This window comes from Lepisosteus oculatus, chromosome 19 (genome assembly GCF_040954835.1).
Source record: "Lepisosteus oculatus isolate fLepOcu1 chromosome 19, fLepOcu1.hap2, whole genome shotgun sequence".
NCBI classification, from domain to species: domain Eukaryota; kingdom Metazoa; phylum Chordata; class Actinopteri; order Semionotiformes; family Lepisosteidae; genus Lepisosteus; species Lepisosteus oculatus.
This window is the reverse complement of record NC_090714.1, coordinates 9,128,458-9,151,552: the sequence shown is the minus strand read 5'-3', so window position 1 is coordinate 9,151,552 and position 23,095 is coordinate 9,128,458. Positions and strand designations below refer to the sequence as shown.

Here is a 23,095-nt window from a genome sequence, read left to right as displayed (position 1 = left end):
AAATATTATGGTTCATATAAAGAGAATTTATAAAATGTATACAATTTATATATTCATTAAATAAAACTTATAAAATGTTTTATAGTAGGTTTATTACAGGGTTTGGAAACTTGTTCCCCCAAAAGAATACAGTGGAGGCTAATCACCATTACAACAACTTAAAAAGCTGAAGAAAGTGAAAACTTGATTTTTGTTACTAACTTCTCCAGGTTCTAAAATTTTTCAGTTGTTTTTGTTCTTGTAATATTAGGTTTTGATGTATTTTTAAATACTCTTTTTCATAATTGCTTATCTGAAAAAGGATATACTTGCGGAAGTCGTACAGAATGTGCAATAAGGAAATGAGAAAATGTCTTTTTGTTGACATATAAGGAATTATTTTAAAATTTCATACTTGGATCTTAAGTAAAAGACATAGTGTTTCAAACATTTTACAGGAGATATTTTAATGAAATTACATATCTACCGCTAAGACCTTATAACAATTGGAAGTTTGAGTACAGCCTAGTTTGGTGCTTCTCATTCGTAGTTTAGACAGGCTGCACTTACACCTTATGGGTACCATTATGGGCCCCAAACCTTATAGGTAATCAGATATGGGTTTTATGGGTAACTTTTCATTCTCAGTCTGTTAGGACCTGGTAATTTTGGTTATAAAGCCCTGTCAAGTCTATGTAATTAAAATGATGTAAAAAAATCCAAGGTGTAGTGAAAACCAAAAGACATAGCAGGACTCCAGCACCAAGAGAATATATTGGTGATCTAGATGCTGGCTTAAAGCCTATACACCACATCAGTTCCTGTGGGTACAATGTAAGGGTTTTTTCGGCTGTTCATCTGTTCAATCTGACCATGCTCTGGTTATTCCAACTGGCCTCTCGATTATTTAACTGAACCTTCATTAACATTAATGGACCGTTTTTATTTTGTGAACCAAAACAATGGATTTCCTGGGGCAGGACTCATAAATGCATTAAGAGTGAGAGTTTCCTAGTAGTCAGTTTTTTTGCTGATATTGTATTTGTTGTCCTAATTGTTCAGGCATGTTAATGGACGTTGTAGTATTTCTATAAAAAAGTGCTTAGAATGTGATGTAACAGTTATGTGGGCAATATACAAAAGGCTGTCAAGGTAACGTTCAAGTGCAACAAAGGTGAAAGACCACAATATCTCACAAGTTGAAAATCATAGTTAATTTTTAAACGCTGCTACAGCTCAATAGATGGACATAAAGCGCCACCGTAGAAAATCGAAAAACGTCAATTCCCATAATCCAAATAACTGCTAGAGTTACTTCCTCGTTCGTGAGTGGTGTGATTGTTTCCATGGGGAAATAAATGCTGATTTAAGGTAATTCGAATGCAGAATTCTCATGCAAATATTACGTTTATATAAAGGCTTCATTAATAAAAAATCCAAGATATTTTAGAAACTATTGCTTTGAACGTTATTTGTGAGAAATTATGATCGCATTGAACATGGTTATTGATACAGATTGTTTGCAAACTGCTCAGTTAAATTCGGGTGTTGTATCTTAAAAATTAATTTCACCTTCGTTTATGAATTGCGAAAATAAACCAGATTAATATATCAACCGAATAATGCGTAATTTAATATTTCTTGTACTTATATTAAAATTTAGACCGTTAAGTTCACAATCACATTGTGATCTTTATCTCGACACAGCAAATTAACTTTTGTTTGTTGAGAATTTGTGTACAGTAGTTAATAAACACAGAGCCCAAGATAACAGGCAGAACGCTGAACCTAAAATTAGGTAACGTCATCATTTTTCCTAGGTTACTATAGGATGGCAACCATTTTTAATCGTGCAGATATTATTTGTATAGTATACACGATTTACGTAGTTGAAAACGACTTGTGGTTTAAGAATTTTTAAAATGGGTGAACAGATAACTACAGTGTGAATCTGAGTGGCTGAACAGAACAGCTGGATCGAAGTTGTGTATTCTATTAACAAATTACAGGATTTACTTTTGAAACTGTAAGAAAATTATCACAATAGCTAATAAATGCATGCTTGATTAGCGAGCACCGAGAGATCGGTGTATGTGGCGCTGCTGCTGGCATGCTGAAGCCCTTGATGAAAGCGTCTTGTTGAAGAAGCTGGCAAAGAGCAACAGCTCTCCAGAGGTTTATTGAATGCACGGCTGGTCAAGCGCCTGCATGGAACTGACTAGAGGCTTATTAAGCCAGCAGTAAAATTCCGCAGAATGACGCACTGCAGACAAAAAATAATGGCGTTTGAAAAGGTCCTACGACAAAAGTGACACGTCTTGAAGAAAACATGAAAGACCTTGCAGGAGAGAGGAAGGATCACCAGCTTACGGTAAGACATTCGCTTACAAACCACCGTCTTTGGGTGTTATTTACAGTTCAATAGGGAAAAGTATGGTTTTCGCAGACATCATAATGGATGTGCAGCAGCTGCATTATGATCAAAATCACAAGGTCTTACGTCATCAGTGATGTAAAGAAGTACGATGCTAGTAAACACGGTGTGTGTAGTTTAAATGTTACATACATAGGTTTCTATAATATACATTATTTGATACTGCTGAATTATTACATCCATAATAAGTCATTTTAGGATTTTGGTTACAATAACAGGACATTAACATTTAAATAAGTATTTGCATACTTTTCCAAACTACAGTTGCAGATAAAATTAAAATATTTACTTCAGTGTTGTTGCCTGCAAGATAACCTGCGCAAATATATATATTATGGCTTAAACAGCTCTTGTACTATACAGAATATGCTAGAAAACTGGAAGGTACAGTATATCTGGAAAATGTTTGAAATAATCTACAATATTCTACGATAATGCAAAATTATTTCAACATTTTATTGGATTTTGACACCTTCGAGTTTTTCAATTTATGTATATTAAGGTATGTTAAGATAAAGGAACTGCTTGGTTGGGGCCCATGTTCATTAATTTGGTTGATTAATTTGCGTTAGTTTTTTTTCATGAAAACAATTTCAGTAAAACTGAAGGTTGTACGATTATATTGTTATGATGTGGATCTTAAGTGAATTGCTCTCATCTTCAGGTAACAGATTTTCTTTACCCTAAGTAAACATTTTGAACATATGATTGTATATTATTAAGGTACTAATTTGTGATGTTTTAAATATGGTTTTGAAATGTAAAAGAAAAAATAATAATATACAGTATAATTCAATTTCTTATAGGGTTTGTCATATCATTTGTTACTGGCTTTGTAAGCAAGTCAGGCTATTCCAAGGAAATACCCATGAAAACACAAATTATATGAAAATTATTAGTATTTTTTCTGTGATTCCTTCAAATTGTTATTCCAACATTTGTCAGCAGAAAACCTCAAAATCTGAAAGACAATTTTTGGCAGACTTGTCTGTTTTATTTAAGTTAGTCTTTTATTTTGTACATTTTATTATGTGTTTAGATATGTGGTAGAATGATAAGTATAAAAAATCAGAGGGATCGAGAGGACATCCTTTAATATCCATTTTGATGTATCTGGGTGCATTTATTTTTTCAAAAAGGTGGCTCTCCGTATTCGTCCAATCAGTGATGCTGAGATAGAAGAGGGGGCTACAGTGGTAGCTCAGAAGTTGAATGATCAGGTAGGTCAATTCATAGAATGTGGGACAAACAAGCAAATAGATTTGTGGTTCATACATGAGGTTGCAACATTATTCATTCTTTAGAACATATTCTTTGTACTGCTTCTTACTCTACACAACCCCATGCCTTTGCAGTTAAAGAAAGGTTTATTGGACAGAAACATTACTTAGTGTCATGAACCTCCACAAGAGCTTTGAATTATATGCTGTCTGGTCTCTTTGAAGATTCTGTTTGATCAAAGCATTTCCTTAAATGTTATTCATATTTGTATCTTGTGTTATGCTGTTTTACTTCTAATGCAAAAGAGATAAGATAAGATCACTTTATTGGCCATATACAATTTCTTGTATTAGGAATTTGTCTTTTACCCCAACATGCTTTCCATGAGACACACAGACGGGGAGAGAAGCCTGGGGTCAGAGTGTAGGTCAGCCATTTATACAGCACCCCTGGAGTAGTTGGGGTTAAAAGGCCTTGCTCAGGGGCCCTACGGAGTAGGATTCCTCTGCTGGCCATGGGATACGAACCGGTAACCTTCCAGCCACAGGCGCAGAGCCACCACACTGCCCCACATCTCTGATGAGAGATAATATTGATGTATTTTATACTGCCCTTTATGCTGTTTTAACTAATCAAAAATACATTTTTACTGTACTTATTGAATCACTATGCACTATTATTGAATTGTATAAACATAAAAACATCAGAAAATATTGGCTTATAATATAGTAGAAATAATTGATGCACTTTAAATTATTACATAATAATGTAAGTGCTTTGCTTTCTCCTAAAATATTGCGTTTAGGGTTTTGTATTTTTTATTGCCATTTTCTTTATGTGGAAATCGACAGTATAAAATGCAAATGTCCGAACAAACTAATGATAATTGCTATTCAAAAGAAGATAACTAGGAATTGTTAATTTGTAAAATGTTTTAGAAGAGACTGGAACTTATCATGGCTCTTACATGTAAGAGCTGTTACTGGGAGGTTTCTTTGAGTTTATGTGGCTTAGCTTGAGCTTTGTTTCAATCTGACACAAATCCTGATTAATGAAAGGAGGCTTTATAGCAGCCTGTCTGTGCCACGTACTGCAACAGCTTTGGCAAATACGTTTAGATAATCTGTTTTTCTTTAGAAATAATCCAAGCGTTATGACTGAAGGACCCATTAGTTTGTAAATGAACGTAAAGGTTAAATATTGAACTACAAATGTTTGTGTTTAAGTTATATTGTCATATTTAATGTTGGTAACATGGGTCTAATAAGCAATTTAGTCTCTGTGGAAATGCCCAAGTCACATTCTCTGATTTTTGTCTCATAGGTGTAGAAAGTCTTTGGGTTTATTTTGAAAAATACATTGATGTCAGATTTCCGTGTGTAATAAAATAAACTAAAGAAGACTTAAAGCTTAAAGATCGTGACTCGGAAAGAGTTTTGTTGACCCTAACATACTGTGTGCGGTTTGTTAAAAATGAATGGTACCATCTTATAATGTTATGGTTAATGGACATTTGGTTCTGCTTACTAATCAATAGATGGGGCTGCAGCATATTAAATGCAGAGCTGAAGTCCACAAACAGCATCCGAGCATAGGCATTGGGGTCCTCTAGGTGTTTTAGAAAAGATGCATAATGCTGTTATTTGCATCATCAGTGCCCCGCCGGTGTTTATATGCAAACTGATATGGATCCAGTACAGTGTTCACTTCTGAGCACAGCACGGATACCATAATCCCCTCAAAGCATTTCATCACAACAGACGTCAGTGCTACCAGCCTCTAGTCATTGTTATCTGATGGGCAGAGCTTTTTGGGTATTGGCACGATGATTGCTTTTTTCCACAGCACTGGAACAGAGTGAAAGTCAACTGACTTCTGAAAGATAGGACACCATGCTGGTGTTAATTCCTCTGCTCAGTTTTTTAAAAGAGAGGCAGTGATGCCATCGGGGCCTGTTGCCTTTTTTGCAGATATGTGCCTGAAAGATTGTGTGGTCATCTGCTGACTTATTACAAGCCTACCAGCACTACTGTCAGCTGTAGTAGTATCTAATATATTGTCACATGCACCAGATAAGTCCTGTGTCTCTAACCTCAGATAGAAGTCGTTCAGCTCGTTTGCTTTAGCCAGCTCATCCATTGTATGGAAACTCTTCTTTGAAGAATTCATGTTTGTGACTGTTTTCATTGTTTGCCACAACCTCCTGGAGTTCATTGTTTCAAAGTCACTCTCCATTGTCTCCTTGTGTTGATTCCTTGCATTCCTGAGTTTTAGTTTAGCTCTTTTTGCAGTAATTTCAGTTGCACTTGATCCTGGTTTTTAAAAGCGAGACTTTTGCGGTTGATGCAGTCTATCACATCCTTAGTTATATATGGTTTATTATTTGGGTACACTGTAATGTTTTTCTTGGGTATGACACTGTCCAGAAATTAATGTAGTCTGTAACAGTCTCTGTTGCCTCATATAGCCTCATGTAGCCTCCAGGCTATGAAATATCTCCCAAGTCTGTGCAAAGGAAACACCCTTTCAGCATCTCAATACTATCACCAGTCCATACATTTACAGTCTTAATGACAGGTTTGCTGCTCTTCAGACCTGTCCGGTAAGTGGGGATGAGGTGAACAGTATTGTGATCAGAGTTAGACAGAGGTGGTTTGGCTTTGGTGGAATAGGCTTGTTTTATATTACCATAGCATTTGTATAGAACTCTGTTCCCTCTCTTCCCACATTTAATATACTGTTCAAATCCAGGCAATGCCATCTCCAGTTTACAGTGGTTATAGTCACCCCAAATAAACAAGGGAGCTTCCGAAGTCTGCTGGAGTTGCTCATGTACACAATATGCTACCTGAGAAGCAGCAGCCGCTGCATTTCCCCTTGGAGGACCGTAACAGTGCATATAATAATGTTACCGAATTCTCTCGGAAGGTAGAAATGCCTGAAACTCAGGCACACCTGAAGAAGGCTCCACTCCACTTTTTTTCAGCATGGAATAAACCTATTACTTGTTGCTTTGCAGCCTACGCATGCTGACACAGCTACCCACCTGAACTACTTAAGAATAATAATAATAATAATAATAATAATAATAATAATAATTGCTTACACTTATATAGCGCTTTTCTGGACACTCCACTCAAAGCGCTTTACAGGTAATGGGGACTCCCCTCCACCACCACCAATGTGCAGCCCCCACCTGGATGATGCGACGGCAGCCATAGTGCGCCAGAATGCTCACCACACATCAGCTATCAGTGGGGAGGAGAGCAGAGTAATGAAGCCAATTCACAGAGGGGGATTGTTAGGAAGCCATGATTGATAAAGGCCGATGGGGATATTTGGCCAGGATGCCGGGGTTACACACCTACTCTTTTCGAGAAACACCTTGGGATTTTTAATGACCACAGAGAGTCAGGACCTCGGTTTTATGTCTCATCCGAAGGACGGCGCCTGTTTACAGTATAGTGTCCCCATCACTACACTGGGGCATTAGGACCCACATGAGCCGCAGGAAACTGATCGTTCTTGAATGGCCCAGTTAAAGTCATACCTGGACTTCCCTTTTGAGAATTTGTGGAGACATGGGAAACCTGCTATGTATAAACGATCCCCAAGTAACTAGACAGATCTTGAGTAAATATGACAAGAAATCATAGGCAAACATTACACCAAGCAAAGTTGGCAAAGACTTATATAAAAAACCTGCAGCTATAATTACCAAAAGATACTTTCACCAAATATTGAGTTGAGGGATCAGAATTTTGCTAATATTTAGTGCAACTTAACATACTCTTAGAAGTCTTCCATTTGATCCCTCAGGATTTGAAAATCTTAAAAAATCTGTATGGATCCTTTTGTGATTTCAAAATGTAAAAAGGGCCTCCATAAAAAAGGTATGAATAGTTTTGAATGGCACTGAATATGATACAATATCCAGTGGAATAAATTGAAGAGGAAACAGAAACACTTATAGAAATAAATTAAAATTGAGTCAAAATGTTTCCTATTTTGTTTCTCAAAAATAGAAATGGTTAACAATCATATATGCACCAAATACATTGCAAAACAAAAGAATATTTAAGAAAAATGTAACATTATTTTAATAAACCTCTTCCATAAATTTCTTTTTGTTTAAGATGCTGATTCTTTTGGATCCGTGTGAGGATCCTGATAACATTCTGCGGGCCAACCGATCGAGAGAAAAAACCTTTGTATTTGATTTTGCATTTGATCACACAGCATCTCAGGTAAAAATTAAAATAAACATTGTTGTGTGATTTTAAAATTAAAGTTTTGTCAATTATTGTGTTACAATTTACAGATTTTGGATAAAGAAAATCAATAATTATTTTTTTAGTATTCTAACACATATTGATTTCCTCCATTTATTAATTTATTATTCTTTACACATTGCTGCCTGTGCAATATGCTTAACATAAAGAAGAGAAACCTGAAAGACACACATTTCAAAGTGACATAAACTTTTGTTTCTGTAATTCCATTTCCTGCTCATACCTCTGATTTAAATTTATTTTTATTTAAACAGTACCTATTAATACAGTGTATTTAATATATTATTTTAAATGACAAAATATTTTGCTGAAAGTACTGTTTCATTACTGTACAGTGGTAAGAAAAGAAAATCTTCTGAAATTTTCTTCTTCCAGGAGGATGTTTATATTGCTACCACAAAGAATCTGATTGAAGGGGTTGTTTCAGGTTACAACGCCACAGTGTTTGCATATGGACCTACAGGTATGAGGTTACATAGACATAGAAAAATATTTTTTCTGTTGGAATCCCTGGAGTTCTTATCACAAAATGAAAGATGGTCTAATTTCTGCATTTGCACAGTTGATTATGGCACTGATTTAATGTGCTGTTTTTATTTGACAAGGAGCAGGGAAGACGTTCACAATGTTGGGACTTGACTCTGACCCAGGCATCTATATCCGAACCTTGAATGACCTTTTCAAAGCTATTGAAGCGGGCAGTGATGATATGGATTACAGTGTATATATGTCATATCTAGAGGTGAATATGAAAGGTTTTTTAATTCGTTTTTACATAAAGGGTACATCTATGTTATTGTTGTGTTTTGTGTAAATATCTTCAATATTTAATATGAAGGAGCTTCCTTCCACACGGACCCATGATGCCAGGAGGAGACAGTGAAGGCTTAGAGTGCTGCAGCTGATGTGGTCAGGTCCTCACAGTTCCTCTGTCATAACTGCCTCTGGCCTACTGATCTTTCAGATGGAAACTTAGAGGGCTTCCACCAATCTCATGTCAGCGTGTTTGTTATTCATTCTTATCTTATTTTTATTAAAAGTGGTTTGCAAAATATTTGACATGCAACACAACATAGAAAGTTAATGGTTAAAGACTTAAGAAAACAGCTGGATGTACTTCAATACAAAATATTTTTATTGTTCTTTCCAGATATACAATGAAATGATACGTGACCTTTTGAACCCTGCAACTGGGTATTTGGATCTGCGAGAAGATGCTAAAGGTGAAATTCAGATTACAGGCATCACCGAGTTCTCCACTAGCAATGCTAAAGAGGTAAAGGTTAAACAGATCGCACTCCATTCTGAGCTGAGTGAAAATTTTGTTCGTAACATTAGAACATTATTCTTTGTCTTACAGCTATTATTTTTTTTTATTAATGACCTTGTAATTAAATACAGTATCCTCTCCCTGGGGTTAACTAAAACACAATTTACACAAATTCAACTTAGTGTGAAAATCTTTCAAGGGTCCCATAATAAGATTTTTTAGTTATGGAAAGTTTACATACATTACATTCCTGAAGAGGAAGTAATGCGGTAAGTTCCTTCCACGGGTAAATAAACGCAGGTTATGCTAATGCTACAAGGGTTAAAGTGAAGTGTAAAACAGAGCCCTGGAAGTTACCTGTGCCTGATGTGCTGTTTTGTAACCTCTGCTTTTTCTCAATTACAATCATGTCAGAGAAGCCCCCAAGTGATTTTATTATTAGTAGTAAAATTCAGGTTACGAGGAGTGGGAGTAATCTCTACACTTGTCAAAAACAAACCTTGCCTATGCTAAATCTCAGGCATTACAAACAGAATGACACTTTTGAATCAAAGCTTCATGTACATCAGATACATAGGTTTTTCAACTGTACATTTAATCTAAAACAGTGTTCTCAGTCCTGGTCCTGGAGGACCAGTGCTATCTGGTGCATGTACAGTAAGGATCTACTTGCTGGTTTAGACTTTTTTTTGCACTTAGTCCTATGTTTTAAAAATACCATTGTTAAAGTGCATAATTTCCAACAACTTCAGCACACAAAGCTTAATGCAGTCTATCCTTTACTTGCTGATTACAAATTTGCTTGTTTATTTCTGAGTAAACAGCTCTTAAAGGGTGATCAGTTGATGATCAGCAGATACAGCTGTGAATGACACTGCATCAGACAACTTCACAGTGCTTCTGTGTTTTCCTTCTGCATAGGTCCAGTTGCTTAGATGTCATCTAACACACATGAATGAGTGCAGTCCTGTAATGGTTCATACCAATTACAAATATTTTGTAGAGTTCCTCAATGCAGACATTACAAAATGAGAAATTCCTTTATCCCACATTCAATAAAACTACTCAAATGAGTTCTCAATAAAGGAGTATTGGTTTAAGGGGTATGTGCAATTATAGGGGTTTAGGAACTGTGTTGACTCCTGTATGAGTGATAATAATAATAATAATAATAATAATAATAATTGCTTACACTTATATAGCACTTTTCTGGACACTCCACTCAAAGCGCTTTATAATAATAATAATAATAATAATAATAATAATAAACTTTATTTTATATAGCGCCTTTAAAGGTGGCTTCTCAAAACGCTTTACAGGATGACAATAACAATAAATAAGAAGACTACAACAATTAATTAGAAGATTTCACAAGATAGGACACAATTATAATTACAACAATACAACAATAACAATAGAGGAGACCGTGGAAGGTGGTATTAAGAAGAGCAGAGGGGTGAAGAATGGAACCAGTTAAGTAAAGGCTTTTCTGAAGAAGAAGGTTTTGAGTCTGGATTTGAAGGAGTTTAGAGAAGGTGACTCTCTAATATCCTTGGGCAAAGAGTTCAAGAGCTTGGGGGCATAGCAGGAGAAGGCCCTGTCGCCCATACAATGTAGACGGGCTTGGGGGACAGTAAGGAGGGCAGAATTTGAAGAGCGGAGGTTGCGAGGTGGGGAGTAGGGCGATAAAAGTTCAGACAAGTTTTGAGGTGCCAAGCCATGTAAAGCCTTATAGGTGATCATGAGGATTTTAAAGTCTATGTGGAATTTGACCGGAAGCCAGTGCAAGGACTCCAGGATAGGAGTAATGTGAATACTTCCACTAGACCTGGTCAGGATTCTGGCTGCTGAATTTTGGACATACTGCAGCTTGTTCAGAGTAGATTTAGATACCCCATGGAGTAGAACATTGCAGTAGTCAATTCGAGAGAATACAAATATATTGATCAGCTTTTCAGCCACAGTTAATGATAGCATAGGGCGTAGTCTTGCGATATTTCTAAGGTGAAAAAAAAGCTTTACAGGTAATGGGAACTCCCCTCCACCACCACCAATGTGGAGTAATGTAGCCAATTCATAGATGGGGATTATTAGGAGGCCATGATTGGTAAGGGCCAATGGGAAATTTGGCCAGGACGCCGGGGTTACACCCCTACTCTTTTCGAGAACGCCCTGGGATTTTTAATGACCACAGAGAGTCAGGACCTCAGTTTTACGTCTCATTCGAAGGACGGCGCCTGTTTACAGTATAGCGTCCCCTTCACCATACTGGGGCATTAGAACCCATGTGGACCGCAGGGTGAGTGCCCCCTGCTGGCCCCACTAACACCTCTTCCAGAAGCAACCTTAGTTTTTCCCAGGAGGTCTCGTAAGTGATGCGTAATAACTTCTTATGGGTTGATGTCTTTTATGTAATGTTATATTCATTTGGTACATTTTTTCTTTTCCCATTTCTGTTAATGTTAATCTTCAGTTTAATGATTGAATGCTATTATAAATGTCATCTAATGTTGTATCTTAGATTATGCAGCTGCTAACTAAAGGAAATAAACAGCGGACTCAGGAGCCGACCGCTGCCAACAAGACATCATCTCGCTCTCACGCCATACTGCAGGTCAGAGTGAAACAGAGGAACCGGGTAAAGGACATTAATGAAGAGGTTCGGGTGGGGAAGCTTTTCATGATTGACCTGGCAGGGACTGAGAGAGCGTCGCAGGTGAGAACCTCCAGTAGAACAAAAAGAACAAAATCCATTGTAGTTACCCCACCTGAGCTCACATTTTGCTGTTTTTATTGCTTAAAGAAGAGTTTAATTATTCATCTGATTCATAAGGAAAGCTGTATACCAGGCAGCACATTGTTTTTGTAATATAGTTCAGTGACTTTTTGAGTGATAGATAAGATAAGCTCTCTTTATTGGCCATATATAATTTCTCGTATTATTAATTTGTTTTATTTCACATACCCCAACTTAATTTCCAAGAGACACAAAGACAGGGAGAGAAGCTTGGGGTCAGAGCACAAGGTCAGCCATTTATACGGTGCCCCCGAAGCAGTTGGGGTTAAGGGGCTCAGGGGCCCAACGGAGTAGGATTGGAACCGGCAATCTTCCAGCCACTGGTGCAGATCCTTGGCCAAAGAGCCACTACACCGCCCTATCTTAAAATACTTTTTGAGTGACATAGGTCTAATTCTGTTATTCCAATTCAGACCCAGAATCGAGGGAAAAGAATGAAGGAAGGAGCACACATTAATCGCTCTTTGCTTGCCTTGGGCAATTGTATTAATGCCCTGAGTGAGAGAGGAGGAAGCAGAGCCCAGTTTATCAATTATCGTGACAGCAAACTCACACGTCTGCTAAAGGTAAGGATTACCTAAAGGCATTGTGGTATATGCTGACTTTCCTGCCACCTAATCAAATCTTATGTGCTTATCACCACTTCTTAAACATATGGATTTGATTGCTAATTAGCAATCTCAGCATTTCTTGGCCAACCTACCCTAAACTGCAAAAGACTGGTTCTTTATATTACTAGTTAATGGTCTCAAAACTGGTATTTAAATTGTTATTATATCAAATACAGTCATGTGAAAAAGAAAGTACACCCTCTTTCAATTCAATGGTTTTACATATCAGGACATAAATAACAATCGTTTGGTCCTCACCAACTTCTATAATTAGACAAATCTAGCCTCAGATAACAGACAACACATAACAGATTTCACTATGTCATTACTTTTATACTTTTATATTTATATTTATTTAACAAAAAGTAAGCCAAAATGCAGTACCCCCTTACTGCTTCCAGGGGAATTAAAAAGGTAATTAGCAGCCAGGTGCTGCTAATCAAATGCACGTGATTAGTTGATCATCAGGAAGTGTGACTACCTGTATAAAATTAGAACTTTTGGCAGTTTGGTGGTCTGGAGCATTCAGGTGGGTGTTAACACCATGCCAAGGAGAAAAGACATCAGCAATTGTTGCTGCTCATCAATCTGTGAAGGGTTATAAGGCCATTTCCAAACAGTTTGAAATCCATCATTCTACAGTGAGAAGGATTATTTACAAATGGAGAACATTCAAGACAGTTGCCAGTCTTTCCAGGAGTGGGCATCCCAGCAAATTCATCCCAAGGTCAGACCGTATAATGCTCAGAGAAATCGCACAGAACCCAAGAGCTACATCGAGGAATCTACAGGCCTCAGTTAACAAGTTAAATGTTAAAGTTAATGACGGTACGATCAGAAAAAGACTGAACAAGTATGACTTTCATGGAAGGCTAGGCAGGAGTGAGCCCCTTCTCTCCAAAACGAACATGGCAGTGTGGCTTGGGTTTGCAAAGTTGCATCTGAACAAACCACAAGTTTCTGGAACAATGTCCTTTGGACAGACAAGACCAAAGTGGAGATGTTTGGGCATTATGCACAATGCCATGTTTGGGGAAAAAAACAAACACAGCGTATCACCACAAACACCTCATACCAGCCGTCAAGCACAGGGGTGGAGGGGTGATGATTTGGGCTTGTTTTGCAGCCACAGGACCTGGGCACCTTGCAGTCATCGAGTCAACCATTAACTCTTCTTTATACCAAAGTATTCCTGAGACAAATGTGAGGCCATCTGGCCAACAGCTAAAGCTTGGCAGAAACAGGGTCATGCAACAGGACATTGATCCCAAGCATACTAGCAAATCTGCAACCGAATGGCTGAAAAAGAAAACAATCAAGGTATTTGAATGGCCAAGTTAAAGTCCAGGCCTCAACCCCATTGATATGCCATGGCAGGACCTCAGTGGAGCTGTGCATAAACGAATGTCCTCAAACATCAGTGAACTGAAGCAATGTTTTATAGAAGAGTAGGCCAAAATTCCTCCAAAACAATGTGAGAGACTGATAAACTTGTACAGAAAATGATTACTTCACGTTATTGCTGCTAAAGATGGTTCTACAAGCTACTGAATCATGGGGTGTACTTAGTTTTTCACACATTGCTTCGGCATGTTAGCTTATTGTTTGTTATATAAATAATGACATAGTGGAATTAGTTATGTGTTGTTTGTCACCTGAGGTTAGATTTACCTAATTTTAGGACTTGGTAAGGACCAGATGATTTTTTGTTATGTACTGATATATAAAACCATAGAATTGAAAGAAGGTGTACTTTCTTTTTCACATGAGTGTATACTATCTGTTAAATACAACATTTGCTAACATTTTCGCTCTCAGAGTGCAATGGCTTGTTTGTAGTCTGTGTGATAGAGTCGGATTCGATAGGGTGCTGCCTGAGCACTGGCAGAGCGCTTCTTATTCCTATGCGGTGTGCCAGTGTGTAGTCTTTGGAGAAGGTGACTGTTCTCCAGTTGATGAGAGAATCGTTTCTTAATGAGAAGAGTAAATCCTCTCGTAGCTGAGAGCAATCGTTTGTGTAGCCGGCTTGGGAGTACATTCGGTGCTAGACTTGAACGCTCTCTGTAAGCGCATGTGGGGATCTTAAAACGCAGCCCTGATTAGCCTCAGGTGTGGTAGCTGCACATTCCCACACGCCGCGGAGTGGGGAGTGCAGTGGGAGGTGTGTTCCACTGTCATATCTGAGATTTAATCTCTTTCAAAAAGAAATAGGAAATTAATATGAAAATATATTATAATTTCAGATTATAATGTAATCAAAGGCCTGTTTCTCACTTTTATGTACATAATGCTTTTTTTGTGTCTAGGATTCACTTGGTGGGAACAGCCGGACGGTCATGATTGCTCATATAAGCCCTGCCAGCACTAACTTTGAAGAGTCTAGAACAACACTGATCTATGCAGACCGGGCCAAAAACATCAAAACTAGGGTAAATATAAGGCAGTGGAGTGTAAGGATTTCAATATAACTGAAGACTTATTTTTGTTTCTTTCCAGCCATTAGGTGGTCTTTATGGTTCAAGAGTAATCAAACGAGAAAACGAGTGTACTTTGTTTTCACTTTATGACTGTATTGAGCACAACTAATATTCATTGCTAGTTAGGAAATGGCCTGATAGGAATGTGCTCATTACTGTTTGGTTTTTAAGCGCAGTCCTTTATGGTGGATGAATATACAGAAGATGATTATGCAATAACAAACGTATTATAAGAATATTTGATGCAAGTGTTTATGAGGAAAATCAGTGCTAACCTGCCACATGTAGACCTATTCCTTGCAAGTAATCTAAACATTTGTGTCAGTTTAAACACAAACAAAAAGACACTGAGATAATAAAGGAATAAGATTAAAGTTATTTTAAGGACAGTGAAAAGAAATTGCATATACATGAGGGGAAAGATTAAAATGATCTAGGGATTTGTCGACTTCACAGCATGGTAGTTAGCACTATTGCCTTTCAGTACCATAGTCCTGGGTTTGATTCTGGTTGGGGGTCTGTCTGATTGGTGTTTGGATATTCTCCCTGTGTCCAGGTTCTCCCCAGGTGCTTGGTTTCTTCCCATCTTCCAAACACTCGATTATTTATTATCAGTGTAGTACCCTTAACAACTAATGACCACAGACCTTTCACAAACTGTTAATCAGTATACGAATATTCCCTGTTCTGATCAAATTAGTGTATTTATAAAATAATGATTGTGAATATGTGTTTGGTTTAATCTTGACACTCATATCTTGCCATTCACAGGAAAAAATATCTGGTCTCTCCATATAGATTTAAAGATTTAATTTCTAGTTAGACATTGTAGACTGCATTTTGGCCTGATCATTATGCACTAAATTCGATTTGGTGCTCATCAGGAATACAAGAAGACATGGCCTATTTTCCATAATCATAAACTTATTATAGGTAATTTTCCTTTTTCTTTTTTCATAGGCGTAACAAAGGGATTTTCATACATATTTTTTTAATTAGGATGGTCTTCATTCTTTCCAAAATTGGCAGTTGCAGTGCAAGCTTTAGCTTCTAGCTTCTCTTTCTGTATTTACCTCTCTGCTCCACAGTGACTGTATATGGCATCCCTGAAGGACTAGTTTGTCTTTGCACCAAATGCATAATCCCTGGGTCTCTCACAGCAGTAGAGATGGATCATGATGATTGACCTGACAGCAAATAAAAAAGATAATTAGTGTTCTCAGCCTCTGAATGTAATGATCATTCAATCGCTGGCATCGATGGATCCTTTTGTTCTGTGTTTAAGAGGATAGAATTAATAAAAATGGGTCCTTTAGAAATATAATTGTATGTTCATCAGGGTGCCAACAGGCACAGAGGTGAGAGAGAAATAAATGATTCTGTGGGGGTCAAAGGCCTATCAGACTCAATAGAGGCTGGCTAGGAGTGAGTTCATTTAGTATAAGAGTGGACTTCTATAGACTGTTCCAAGAAAGTAAGTACTTGAGTGCAGGTGTCCAAGCTGTAAAGGTTGAGGGGTAGTCAACTAGCAGGGGTCTAGAGTCTCAGCTCTGAAATCCAATGTCCATTTTTCTGTGCCAAATGGTGCCATGGGTCCATCGCCTTGGATCCATCCTATTGCGTCAGTTGGAAGACTTGTACAGCACCAACCAGAAGTGCCAAGGTAGGGATTAAGGTGCAAGACAAAAGATGTGTTCGTGTTCATAAGTGAGAATATAATTTGAAAATTAAGCAAAAGAACAAATAACTTGTTTGAACACAGTAGTCATTGCTGCTAATCATTGAAGGGATATTCACAGAGGGCATCTCACAGTGATGTCATCGATGACGTACCCTCTCCCTCAAGTTTCTTGGACCTGATGTAGTTGTAATGTCTGGGGCTGCATTTATCTTCAAGTTTGTAAGCAGTGATCATCATGTTTTGTTTTGTTTTTTTGTACAGTAAGTACAAAACGGTATTTTTACGTGAGATCTGAATTTCATCTCCATGTATGAGTGTAACTTGACTAGCGGTATTACTTGTACATTACTTTAAAAATAAAATGCTGACTTTTTTCAATTTTCATTTTATTTACCTGTAATCATATTCAATGCTTTGTTTTTATACCGTACATAAAACTTAATACCTGTATAGTAAAAAATAAAATACAAATGGTGTACGTGTACTGTAACCTTTTAATCAAAACATGACATCGTAGGTGGAGACTGATATCTTACCTTTCTGATGGTATTAAGTTAAAAAAAATATTAAAAATTGATATAAAACTACATTCAGGGTATATGTATAAGCTATATTATGAAATGTAAATGGATATCGTGTTTAGACTTGGGTCCCATCCCCAAGCTGTCCCATTTTATAGATGCAAATATAAAAATATTCCGAAATCCAAAAAATTCTGAAATCCGCAACACTTTCGGTCCCAGGAATTTCAGATAAGGGATTCTCAACCTGTATTGCTAAAACAAAGACTCTGGACCGGCTCATTGATACAGCATCCATTTTAAAATCCTTGCTTTCCAGAGTGGGTAGGGAGCGAAGTCCCTGTGTGCTGTTTTGTGCCAAAAAAACTCCTTGCCCCTTGGATATAATGTGGGGGCTCACGAACCAGGCCTCTCTAGCCTCCCTAAACCTTATCAAGACATTGCCAACGTGTGTGAAAAAAAAGGTGCAAAGCCTTCACCACATTGTGAATATTAATGCCCCATCGATGCGATGCCCCTTAGAGGCAAGTTGAACAAAGGTCACCACAGCTCAGTCCTCCGAACCGGCCCCCTCAATTTCTCCTCCTGACAAACTATGTTTCAACACAAGCCCGACAGCATGTCCTTCAATGCGGTTATTCATCTACATTAGCAGGACATCCTGGATGTACCTGCACACTGGAGCTCCTATTTCTGTTGCCTGTCTGTGAGGACTGATGTAACAACCTATGTAAATGCCTGCACATCAGGCAAAGGACTCCAGATGACCACGTGCTGGACTTCTGTTACCATTCTGCTATCATTGCCCAATCCATACCGGTCATCTCTACAGATTTCATCACGGGTCTGCCCTGATCCCAGGGGTATTCTATATTTCTCACAGTGGTCGATAATTTTTCCAAAGCCTCTACTTCGTATCTCTGCCCGTACTAACATCTGCAGCCCAAATGGCCAAAATATTCATAAAAGAGGTGTTCTGTCTCCATGGATTTCCATTCACAATCCTGTCTGACAGAGGGTCCCAATTCGTTTCTATTTTCTGTGTTACCATTCAGAGACCCGAGACTTGGTTTGAACAAGTAAATCGTGACCTTGAAATTTAACTAAGCTGCCATCTGTCCACATTTCAGGATGATTGAGCATCCCTTCTTCCTTGGGCTGAGCTCTCTCTGAATATTTTTATAGTGGAAGTGAATAGTTACGCTTGACTATCTACATCTGAATGTCAGTATAGGTTCCAAGCTCCTCTTCTCGGATTATCAGCCCAATTCATGAACGTCCAGGGCAATGAATGTGACTTTCAACCTGTCGCCTGAAACTCAAGCTGCCCTCTCATAAACTGGCTCCCTGCTACATTGGCCCATATAAAATCCTGGAACCAGTAAACACTGACAGACTGACTCTTCTGCACTCCCTTGGGCAAAAATTATCCTATTATCTTATAAAACCCTCTCTGACTACCACAAACATACTTACCATTACTGCACTGGTGGAAAATTCTGATGAGCTCATTCCCAACCGCATTCTGGGTTCATGAAGGGTCCGATCCAGTCTGCAATATTTGGTTCAGTGGTAGGGAAGAGGACCTGAAGAAAGAACATGGGTCCTTGCCCAACATCTGAATTGCCCTCGATTAATCCACTCTCGATTTCCCTCTCAAACTCGACATCCGGTCAGAGACCATCCATTAAGGTGGGGACCCTGGGTTGTGTCCGTCTCATGTCCTTTTTCAATTAGGCTCCTGATCTAGTTCTAAATCTCAATAATTTGAAGCCCTATTTAGTTTCTTCGAACCACTGTATTGTTACTTTGTCATTAGAGCCTTAATCTCTGTGTGAACAGTCACATCTCGCTAAACAAAAGTTTTTCTTTTGCTTCCTTGCTTGCCTGATTCCCAGTGCTGCAATACAGCAGTTTCCTGTTTATTTTTCCCTATTAATCTTGATCATTTTTCTTTGCTCCTTTTTTTCTTTTCAGTTTGTTCACATATATCTTGTTACTTTATTTTCTTCCTTTTTTGTGAACTTTTCTTTCTGATTTCTTCTTCCATTTATTTTTTGGTTGGGAGCTTTGCTTTTTTTTAGACAATTCTTAATTAACTGACCAGTTTCCAACCTGCATCATTTCTGTTGTTTCCTTATCATGTTTAACAGTGCACTGAAAAGTACCCTTGGGCTTCGACCAACCATAACATTGCTGTGCAGTTTACCAGAAACTGCAGCATAAGAAACACAACATGAAGCCTTATTCAATGACAGAACTCATCGTAGTTTAATGTTGTAAAACAAGCCCTCTGATAATCTGAGTTCCTACGACATTTAAACGTTGCCTCCAAATAAGCTATGTGCAATGGCTTTATTCAAAGATAGGTGCCAAACATTTATCACTGTTTCCTGTTTCTTCTTAAGGTTAAACGTAATCTGCTGAATGTGTCTTACCACATTGCACAGTACACCAACATCATTGCAGACCTTCGGAAAGAAATTGAGAGGTTGAAAGCCAAAGTAGTTGAGCAGGGGGCAGAACAGCAGAAGAAAGGAGAGAAGGCCAACATCCGTGATGTACAAGGTCAGTTAAGACACAAAACATTTAATAATGATAAAATAAGAAAAAGAATGAAACCAGAACAAATTTTATTTGATAATCCTCTTATTACCACTTGTTGATTGGTTGTTGATGTGAAAGTATGGTTTACTTCCTGTACCAGGCATGAGAGGAAACTTCTAAGGCACCTCTATCACACACATTTTGAAATGACTCCATTTCATATAGATTCCAGATATTATCAAATATTTTTAAAGAAATACAAGAAAGAATTTTATGAGTGGGGTTTACTTGAAAGAATTGTATTGTAAGTGTTAGATCTAATTTGGTTTTTAGGTAATCACTTGTAATTGTTGCTTATCTAGCAGAGGTACAGCAGCACTTATCTCAGTACAGCCGCAGGGAGATGGGTCGACTGGAGGAACAACTAATGAGTGCGTTCAGAGAACAGATGGAGATCCGTCGCAGCCTCATGGAGCTTGAGAATTCAAACATGGAACTGCACATAGACACCTCAAGGCATCTACTAACCATTGCAGAGTGAGTGGTATTTCATTAAAACCAAATATTGTTACGTATTTAATTGGAATGTTTTGTCAGTTTAGCCCTGCTATACAGCTCTGAAACCCAGCATGGAAGAGATGGTGTACAGTACATGCACATTAGCTAAAATATACTGCAAGACCGAAGTGCATCATTTGATTGTCAGTGATCTCCCCAACCGCTGGATCAGTCTGACAATTCCAAACACAGTCGGCTAATAACCGGCTCTGAACTGGTAGACTAAATTATAGGGCTTTTGTGTCACTCTAAGCAAAGTTTGCTATGGGGTCAGCCAAACTGGAGTGTTTAACATGAAATACCACAAATGGGAAAGGAACCTGTTCCAAGAACGATTTCCTAGAAATTCATACTTCTGGCTTTCATGTTTATTAAAATACATTTCTTTAGTTAAACCCAGGTCAAAGTTATTTTCACCAATGTTTGTTTTAATTTTTATGATCATGGCTGTGATCATGTAATTATTATTGCTTTTCCAGTATGGTATTTCCTATTCTGTCAGATTTGTAAAAAAGACCAATTCCTGTGAGTCAGGAATTATACAGAATTTAATAATATGTGGTTATAATAGTCAGTTGGAAAGGACTGTATTATTGCAGAGAAAGATGCCAGACTAGTTACATAGTCAAAGTTGCTTTTAAGTTTGTACTTGGAAATTATATTCACTCATCTAAACTCACTGGAATCAAAAGCTATTTCTCGGATGCAAACTAATTAGGATTCAATTAAAAAGAGTGTTGACACCTACCTAAACAAGCTACCAAAGGTCAAGACGGACAGCATTTTGTCTACTATGATAAATGTTTTGGTAATAAGGATAATAAAATAATGCTTTCCATACTTCTTAGTGGATATTGTATTTTTAAAGATTAAAAGTAACACACACATGTATATATCTTTTTCAGCTGGGAAAGGGAGAAAGCTAAGCATGCCAGAAAATGGAGAGAGGATAGGTGCAATGACAAGGTGCACAAAGGAGAGGAGAGAGAGGGAGAGAGTAGGAATGAGGAGATGGACACATTGGAGCCTCAGGAGGTAACAGCTGCAAGAGAGGAGATTGGGATGCTGCTGGAGGAGCAAAGAAAAACTATGGCTCTAAAGGTAACGCATCCAATATTAATTATCTGGTCCATTGAAAGTATAACTTTCATAACATTACTATTATGAATGTTTTCTATGAGGAGCTAAAACTAAATTTAAAATATTTTTTCTTGCCCCATGTCAGTCAGATTTGGAAGAGAAGTTGGCAACTGGGAAGATTAAATCTTCCAAAATGGAGGAGCTACTTCCAAAGCAGATTAACAACGAAGATCAATGCGAAATTCTCACCCTGCTTTGTAAAGTTCATGAGCTAGAGGTGGAGAATACAGAGATACAATCCACAGTGTTGTGCAAAGAGAACCTCCTGCGGCAAAAAGATTTAGTCATCCAACACTATGACCAGCACAGGACTCTATGCGATGAGATTATACAGCAACAAAAGGCCCTCATCGAAGGTATGTTACCTTTTTAAAAGAGCTTTTCTTTTTTCCTTTAGCACATCCTAATTTTGATAAGTTTATTAATTATTTACAGAAGAAAAAAATACATATTTTCAGTTGTTTTTCTTATAACTGTAACAAGGTTTTCAGGTAAATTATCTTCTTTGCAGCATGTACACTGACAAGTTGGTGAACAGACATGTCGGCTGTAGATGCATTTGCTAAGATCAATGAGGTTAATCAACAGTGTGTCTGCTGTGCAAGTCATAGTATAGTAGAAAACATAGTCACTGTTGGAAGCAGTATAAGCTGTACATCTATAGTGTGACTTGTGTTTTGCTGTCTTGTGGGATTCTGTACTATTCCTTTTGCAGAGCCTTAACAAGCATCTTCCTATTCATTGGTCTTTGTAATCTTGTCCCAGCTCATCCTTGTTCAATAGGGCTCATGCATGTGACAATATGAAAGTATGAAATTTCATTGCATGTTCCTGCTGGAATGAGGATGAGCTACACTGAACACTGAAGTAACTAGACACTCCTGCCCAGACCATAAGATTTGTACTTTGGTATCGTTATTGGTGAGGTCACGTATCTTGCCTTATCATTGATGGACTGTTTGGTTGTAACATTTAGCCAGGTTAGACATTGATGGCTGTGAACATCCTTATTTGTTTTTCTTTCTTGATTATCACAGGTGTAACATTCAAATCACTGATATCCAAAATCAGTTTACTAAGTGGTTGGAATTTAATCTAAAACCATACATACATTTATACTGTTTTTTGATGTTACATATATTTAAACACGTCATATTTTGCTGGCAATATAAAACCTTTGTACTTTAAAAAGTGTTCAATTTAACATGCATCCATAATCATCCACATCCAAGATAAGAAAAATGTCTACAAACTTGGTTGTTTCAATGGATTTTTAATTAAAATCCATGTAACATTCTGTAAATTTGCATGCAGCAAGGTATTGCAGTAACATTAGTGGTTTTATACAGAATTTGCTTTGGTTATGCTTCCAATAGTTGCATCTACAGTTACAAGGAGGCTGTATTGTTCACGGGTTGTTCATTGAAGCTTGAGCGTGCAAAAATGTTGCACGACCTTTGTTCCATTTGTCAAAAAGCTATTTCCTTTTGGTCTAATCTCTGGTGTGTTGCTTTCCACATATTCTGAACATCTGGTGTGGCTTGGATGTATTTTTCAAATTGAATTC

The 23,095-nt window shown here is 37.7% G+C and overlaps 1 protein-coding gene across 8 annotated transcripts in view; it reads left to right on the top strand.

Moving 5' to 3' along the window:
• The first annotated feature begins 33 nt into the window (after positions 1-33).
• LOC102683465 (kinesin-like protein KIF19) overlaps positions 34-23,095 on the top strand; it is a 30,054-nt gene continuing 6,992 nt past the window's right edge. For 3 of the 8 annotated variants that reach the window (XM_015360292.2, XM_015360298.2, XM_015360299.2), the window contains exons 1-13: positions 34-2,350; positions 3,553-3,633; positions 7,771-7,881; positions 8,302-8,389; positions 8,532-8,668; positions 9,077-9,202; positions 11,718-11,912; positions 12,407-12,559; positions 14,911-15,033; positions 19,692-19,851; positions 20,193-20,367; positions 21,294-21,489; positions 21,614-21,884. In XM_015360292.2, coding sequence (XP_015215778.1) covers positions 2,309-2,350; positions 3,553-3,633; positions 7,771-7,881; positions 8,302-8,389; positions 8,532-8,668; positions 9,077-9,202; positions 11,718-11,912; positions 12,407-12,559; positions 14,911-15,033; positions 19,692-19,851; positions 20,193-20,367; positions 21,294-21,489; positions 21,614-21,884 — 1,858 coding nt within the window. In that variant the 5' untranslated portion in view covers positions 34-2,308. The other 5 variants (XM_069180952.1, XM_015360294.2, XM_015360293.2 and 2 more) reach the window with 5 other exon arrangements.